This window comes from Paralichthys olivaceus, chromosome 1, assembly GCF_024713975.1.
Source record: "Paralichthys olivaceus isolate ysfri-2021 chromosome 1, ASM2471397v2, whole genome shotgun sequence".
In the NCBI taxonomy this organism is placed as follows: domain Eukaryota; kingdom Metazoa; phylum Chordata; class Actinopteri; order Pleuronectiformes; family Paralichthyidae; genus Paralichthys; species Paralichthys olivaceus.
Window position 1 is genome coordinate 3,822,694 of NC_091093.1, and position 7,761 is coordinate 3,830,454.

General features: G+C 40.4%; 1 protein-coding gene across 1 annotated transcript; it reads right to left on the bottom strand.

Annotated features, from left to right (window-relative positions):
* Window positions 1–3,173: 3,173 nt before the first annotated feature.
* mtfmt (mitochondrial methionyl-tRNA formyltransferase) lies at window positions 3,174–7,745 on the bottom strand. The gene is made up of 9 exons (XM_020079801.2): window positions 7,380–7,745; window positions 6,524–6,721; window positions 5,598–5,720; window positions 5,411–5,513; window positions 5,251–5,326; window positions 5,071–5,162; window positions 4,784–4,862; window positions 3,677–3,750; window positions 3,174–3,527 (listed from the first exon to the last, which is right to left on the bottom strand). Exons 1-9 carry the CDS (start codon window positions 7,580–7,582, stop codon window positions 3,372–3,374), a joined length of 1,104 nt encoding a protein of 367 aa, XP_019935360.2. The 5' UTR covers window positions 7,583–7,745; the 3' UTR covers window positions 3,174–3,371.
* Between the last annotated feature and the right edge of the window lie 16 nt (window positions 7,746–7,761).

The window sequence follows — 7,761 nt, forward strand, 5'->3', positions numbered from 1 at the left end:
ACTCGCAAGCCACGGTGGGGGGGGTCACTCAGAGGCAACACTGTGTGAGGTATTTACTCATTGACAGATTTAAATTAGCCCTGTGTGGAATTGCATTTTTAATGGAAACGTTTTTATTCAGGGGTGATATTTTGTATTTGCGAACGTATTGAGACGGCAGTGAGAGTCTGCGCGGAAGCTCCCTCGTTTAAGTGTGTGACATGGTACGGTCCGTGGAGAGGAAGCCCAGCATGGACAATCATCTGACAGTGCGCTGCATGTCTTCACAGTCATCCTCATGTAAACAAGAGGTGACGAGGAGAAGGGATGCACTGACGTACACACTACAGTCAATCTATCATTTGTATTCAGTACGTTTATTATTTCATTTGACTGTTATCTGTTCATTATACAACTAATATTACCATGTTTTCATCATATTAGGCTTCATATCCGAGCAGTATTCTACATTACTTACTCCTATTATCAGTACTACTTTCTTAATTTATTTTATTTTCATTTCTATTGTTATTTCTATTAGGCACTGTTTTTGAATCTACTCCTTATATTCATTAGACTGGATTCTTTCTTTTATTCTACTGTTCTCTATTGTGTATTGTACATACATCTAAACATACATGCACACACAGTATGAAAGGGGAAGAAGAAGACAGACACTATGCAGGAAGAGAAGCATGACTTAGAGGTGGGTGTTTGAGCCAAATCCCAAATACAGCTAAGCCAAGCAAGTTTAAATTAATTCAGGTTATTTTAAGTTATGGTTTTGGTGGAGTGAAGAATCCCTAAACAACTTCAGACCAGGAGCACCGGGAGCACATTCAATCTGTTCTACCCTTTTTGCAACTAAGTTGTACTCATCAATTCCTGTAGAATCATTGTACTGATTCATGTAAATGGCAAATGGTTGTATTTATATATTGCCTTTCTAGTCTTGATGACCACTCAAAGCGCTTTATGCTACAGTTTGCCATTCACATTGTTGTTCTTTGGGGCAGTTTGGGGTTCAGCATCTTGCCCAAGGACACTTTGGCATACAGATGGGAAGACTGGGGATTGAACTTCTGACCTTCTGGTTGGAGGATGACTGCTCTACCCCTCAGCCACAGCCACCCAAATTCATGTGACTGAATATGGTGACACTCATAGACTCTCCTTATCAAAATCTTTCAAATTTCAGCCAGGAAAAGATCTTTTGGCCTCATTACCACTGTAAAGAAAAGTTAACCTCTATCTGCTCCCCTCACTTCAAGCACACCAAACTACCTCACATGCACACACACACACACCCAAAAGCATGTCTATATATGGTTATGAGGGCCAATACCATCATTTTGAGGACATTTTGACATTGTGAGTGCATTTTGGCTGGTCCTCACAAATTACAAATTAAATTGACTTTTTGAGAGTTAAGCCTTGGTTTTAGGGTTAGGGTTAGGGTTGGGAATGCACTATGTCAATGAGTGTCCTAACAGCTATAGAGAGACATGCGTGTGTGTGATTGGTGATCCATTCAGAGCCAGTCAGAGATGTCATGCCCTTTAAGCAGAGGCTTCCAGATCAGCTGAAATCACCATAGTCCATCATTCAGGTTACATCAGCGAAACCAGCTTTTGCAGCACATTACCCGGTCAACCACATTATATACATGGATAAAATAGGGATGATTCCTTCACATATAGCTTACATGGCAAAGCTCAAGACTGACCGGCACAGTCCTGATCTATCTAGGAATTCCCTCTAAATCATATAATCATATGCCATAAGAAACCAAGTGGGGTTAGCATCTCCAAAGAAAATCTGAAACAGTTGATAAGCCGGTTATCACCACAAAATCAGCATATAGTCTCTAAACCTGTTATTTTAGGTATATTGCATCTATTAATTGTGCTTTTAAATTCACGTATTGAATGCTGTAATGAGATTTCCGATAAGGCCCATGCTGTGCAAATTGAAATTTTTCAAATCTTCAAGTTTCCTGATGTTGATGTTTCCTGATTTTGTTGCATTGAGTCCAAATGTTGCCTATTGACTAATTCTAAAGTTAAAAACATGCATAAGCCAGGCATGAACACTGTGGTTCACTCTGCATACTTCCCTAGACACTAAGTTATTTTGAGTGCATGTATGGCAAATATAGCAACATGTTGTGCACTATATGAACCAGTATTGTGCACTCAGAATGGTCGACCTATTTGGATGTTAGAATTCTTCAAAAGGTTTTATCAAGTCTCTGAAGAGAAGTGAAGAAGAGAGAAGATAATTAAGGACAAAAATTGGCTGCTGCATGTTTGAAAAAAAATGTGGCTTTTCACTCAGATGATGCACAGACTTAAAATGCTACAAAATAGCTCATTTTGAATCCATGTCCCAGTGTTGACGTCTGTATTGCTCAGGCAGATGCAGTAAATTATGGAAGCAAACTTCATTTGTTAAAAAGAGTGCTAATAGGTGCCATTAATTTCAAAAGCCAAGATATTTCTGCTTCCATTACACCATTCCATAATTTCGGACCCACTCTCAGATCCCAGCACTGGCTGACTGTTAACTTAAACTGAATAAAGTTGTTCCTCATTTACCTGTACCTAACTTTGAGCACTATGACAAAATCACCCTTTCCCGGGGGCTTGGTCACCATGGGAACATGCTCACAATGACTTAACATGGCGATGTTGAGTAGGTATCAAATTAAGAACAATTTAATTTGTCTTCTAAGGAGCAACATATTATGCAGCAAAAGAATACAACAGTCGTTTTCACACATGAACTCTGGTGAATGCCTACAAAATGGGGTCTGGAAGCTGTGGACATACAGTTGGACATAAACTTAAAAACAAAGCCTCCTGTTGTTCCCTAAGTCAACATTAAACCAACCTCTACAACACTGAACATAAAGGACAGTAGTTGTTTAGCGACCTGAGGTTCCAGGGGTTTGTGATACCAACTCCACTAACTCTGCCTTGCAGAGTCATGTGTATAGCAGTGCTCCTTTGTCACTGGTGTGAGAACCGTGTCATGGTAAATACAGTATGTTACCATGTGTAACTCTAACTTACATTGCTTAAATTAACATTACATTCAACACTAGTGAGTCAAAAGGCACTCACTAATTAAAACCTGCAACCTATTGAAAAGGTACATTCAATTAATGGAGAAATAAAATCAAGTTTTCATGATTGTTGCTTGCAACTGTCAGTCAACAGCACATTCGTTTTTATTTATTATTTAAGTATAGAGTTCATTAATACAGTAAACGTACTGTAGATGCACATGTCTTAAAACAGACAAGAGCAACAACTTCACTCCAGCAGATTCCATTAGGTGATGTCTTGTCTGCAGTGTTCACGTCCCAGAATAAAATTACTGTCGTAACATCACGACGTTGAGTTTTCTCTCATCGGCTGTGCTGCAGTTCCACCTTTTCTACTAAGAAACTGTCCTTGAGCTGTCTGATGCAGGTAGCCATTGTAGAAGTCAGCTGCTGTCAGTCTTTTTTTCAGGAGCACTGCCTTGAAACCCACCCAGCCGTCCTGGAACAGGGAACACACGTCAACACCGATGACTACTATCAGGATGACATACGGTAAAACATTCTGTGCAAGTGGAGTAGAGAGGGTCAGGTTTGTGTCATTGTGAGTACTGAAGGATTTGGACAAACGGTGAACGGAGTTGGACAGACCTTACAGCAGACAGCTAAAGTATTGGACTCCTTCTGATAGGTCACTGAGCCGGGAACTGGTTTCCTCTTTTGATCTGCAAACAACATGTGAGTGATATATGACAGCTCAGGGTCATGGATCTTAGGACACATGTTAATGTCATGGCACAGGATATACACAGCACTTGCATGTGAAATGTCAATGCCACCCAGCCTCGCACTGTCTGTGTTCCACATCACACACACAGCATTCTTCTAGGGCACTTCAGAGACCTCATGGTTTGTGTCAGGAATGTTTCAGACACTTTCAGGGGAATTGTTCTATTTTCCCCCCACAGGCTGGAGAATCAAATTGAACTTGTCTTTAATTCAAGCTTGTGGTTTGATTGCGTGTTTCTTGCTGCAGTGGTCTATGTGAACCCAGTTGATTGCTCTGCTAAAGACATTCGAAATGGTATTTTTATTATTAGCTCAACAATGTTGCTTCTTGTTTGTACTGGGGATAAGAGTTTGAAACGATTCACCATTAACCTGATCAGTAACCTGATACAGCACACAGAAAGAACAAATATGTATAAAATAACCCCCACCTCTACAAACTGTGCTACTCAATTCTATTGTGGGATCATCCTCTAATGCACCTACAGTGCTGATGCAGACACGTGTTCCACAACACACAATAGTTTCCTAGCTTTGAGTCTCTAAAGGGTTTTGATCATATTCAGGTTCTATATAGGAAACATAAGGTAAACTTGTTACTCATACCTGTAATTAAATGATTGGAACTGTTTGTCTGCCTGTGTTGAGAATTTTTGAGTGCTTACAAAAATGTTCCACTTTTACTGTGACCTGCCTTCGCAGGGGTTCAAATACATGTTTGATATTTTAACATCCATGTAAAAAAAGTACTCATGAGGTGCTGGTTGAATGGTAAATGTCAGTATTTATACATTTTCAGTCTTATCAACCAATTAAAGCCTGTTGCTGCACAAATTGCATTAGCCAATTTACCCACATTTATACAGCTATCGTATACCGAGCATTATCCTGTTCTCATCCTTCCTTTTAATGTAATGCTTTCGATAATAAAGAATTAAAAAAGTATAAAACTGGTTTCATCAAACCTACCTGATAATGAAATGTGACATTTTCCTACAAATTCAAGAAGTTTTATTGTCCTGCCCATCCACATGGTCCTCAATGGAATCTGATGGCAGAGAGGAGAGAGAATTGTTACAGTGAGACAGTCAAAAATGAACTCGCTCTGTTACCACCAGGAGTAAGTTCTTCACAGAGCTGCTGAGAGAATAATTTACTAAGGAGCTGAGAAGACATCAAATGGATCAATGGTCTTAAACCTTCATCATTGACCTCAGGTTGTTTAGTGAATACAGTCACATATGAGTTCTCCTTACTCGCAATCCGATTGCACGATACAGGCAGTCGATTTGGTCACACGTCTGTTCCTCCCACACCATCCAGCTCATGGAGCCATTGATTTTTGGGGCTGTTGGAGGAAATAAAGTTGTAATTGGGATCATTTCTCTTGAAAGATGTTTGCTATAACTGTTTCTATGTAGTTCAGGCCTACATACCAAAAGTTGCACCTGTCTTGCTTTGCTCCGTTTTATGTGCCATTCTCTCAGACAGTGTCCTCAACGTATCGATGAGCTGCGATCGAGAATACAGATACAGAAACTCTGTGATCACTCTGTTAGTAAGTGGAAACATTTTTATTCTGCTCCATCTACTCACCAGATGTGCTCCCTTTTTGGCTAGGGCAGCTCCAAGCTCCTCAGCAGTGCAGTTTTCAGGGACCTGATGGAGCTCCTGGTTGAGAATGGGGCCCACATCAAACCTGGGATGTGAAGATGTTTTTTAGTCCATTTAAGGGGGAAAAAGAACCAGGAGGGAACACTGAGAGCTTGTCCCTCTGCTTTACCTGTGAGGGCGGATTTGCATGACGGTGACTCCAGTCACAGTGTCGCCATGCAAAATGGTGTGGAAGATGGGTGCTGGACCTCGCCACCTCGGCAGTAGGCTGGGGTGAACGTTCAGAATCCCACTGCAAAGACAAAGCATGTTCACAGTGCGAGAGAAACATTCAAACATCTCCTTGATATAAATTAGAATATGTACTCAGCTTAATTTGTACATAATCTTACAATATAACAACCAGTATTATTATTGCTAATGCAGATAGTAGATGGTTAAAAAGGACACTGAGCTGGATTTATGTTTCTTTTGTCAGATGATATCACATTAAATAATAAGGATTTTCTACCCACGAAGTAAATTCATTTAGAATGACAGCTGGTTAATATGTAATCATTATGGTCTGTGATTAAATCACTACTTAATCCTCATTCAGATTGTGGAGTGTGTGTGTAGTCTAGGTGGGGACATCAGAATCGGGAAAACAACCTTCTCTCATCGGTAACTTTTTGTGTACTCAATATATATAATAAATCAATATATTATATAATATAGATTAACCATATAACCGATGATACAGCAGAGCTCTTATCATTAACAAAGAACATATTTACCCAATTTCATGTTGTTCATATGCTTTACTGTGCAGAGAGGTGGCTACAAAAAATACCTGGAAATTCTAATATGGATGCAGATCATTTTCACACAAGAAGTGTGTTCTGAAATGTAGATGGCTCAGTGTGGACATGTAGTTTGAGATCTATGTCATTATTGAGTGGTGTAATCATAATTACACCAAAGGTTGGAAATACTAAAATAAAACCACTGTTTTCTTAAATCTTTTCTAAAGTTTTCTTTAAAGCTTGAATAAGTGACCTCCACAGCACAGCAACAGTCCAAACAAACCACTGAGAGATAAAAACAAGTACTCACTATGGAAACTTGTTGATGAGCTTCTCTTGGAGTAAACAGCCAAAAGACACTACCACCCCAACATCAAACCGTCCGTCCACATTGTCCGGGGGCCACCTGAGGACCGGGAGGTGGTTCTGTTGAGCAAACCTCGTCACTGGGACATCAGCAGACAGAGTGACAACCTCAAGGGACTCCACTATATTTTCACTGGAGCTCCTACAAACAGAACATGGAGGTTAATTATTATACATTCACTTCCTTTAGTCCAGTGGTTCTCAAACTTTTTCTGACACGCCACCCCCTTTGGAGGAAGAAGAATCTCTCTTTCCCCCCCAGGGGGCGCGCCACACAGTTTGAGAATCACTGCTTTAGTCCAACATGATGAATAAGGAGTCCCTCACTCCTCCTGGAATGAGGAGTGAGGGAATTTTTAAAGCTCCTTTATCTGATGTCTTCCAAGATGATTTTAATTGTTTTGTTGTTGTAAATGTATATTTGAGCTCAGATCTCACTTGAAAAAGAGATTTTAATCACAACAACGACTGATTAAATCAAGATTAAAATCTATTGTCATCTTTTACCCAAAGTTTGAGGAGACTGGGAGAAAGATCTGAACATAATTTCAACTATATGAATAATAAAAATGGAAATGGGCTTACTTAAAGATTACTCCAATAAGCAGACTTAAAATAGTAAATATTGTCTGAACACAAGGAAGTGTGCAATAGTTTTATACAGTATCAGCATCAAACAGGTTATTACACATTTAACATAACTGTATAATAATAATAATAATCAGTAAAGCAATAAGTCTAGTAAAGCCTAACACACTGTGCCACTGTTGGAGGCCTCCTGTGTGAGCTGTGATTCTCACCTGCTGGCTGTGAGGACTTTCAGAGACTCCACAGCAAAGTGATCAGAACCAAAGAACAGGAGTCTCCACGGAGGTCCTGATGTTGACATGCATCTGTAGACCCGCCGCTGCCTCCCCTCGACTCCTCCTCTCAACCCGGTGGGAGCAGAGCAGAGCTGGAGGATCCTCAGGGCCGCTCCGGTTCGTCTGCTGTTCGGCCACATGCTCACACCAGCTGCTGCTTCCGCTCATAGAAAAACCCCGATCAGTCCAAATAGTAATTGATGAAACCGAAGAGGTTTTTGTAGCAGAAGTGGATTTGCCCTAAGTGTGTCGACATAGGGGGCTGACATGTTTTTCACCGATACTTCCGCCCCCGTCTTCTTCGTGAGGGATCCCTGGC

Bases quoted from the DNA above. Each gene is read 5' to 3' on its own strand.
- mtfmt (XM_020079801.2), bottom strand. From the start codon at position 7,582: ATGTGGCCGAACAGCAGACGAACCGGAGCGGCCCTGAGGATCCTCCAG. The intron at 5,721-6,523 runs GTGAGTACTTGT...TTGTCTTTGCAG, and splicing joins CTCATCAACAAGTTTCCATA to TGGGATTCTGAACGTTCACC. The intron at 5,163-5,250 runs GTATGTAGGCCT...TTCCTCCAACAG, and splicing joins CAAGACAGGTGCAACTTTTG to CCCCAAAAATCAATGGCTCC.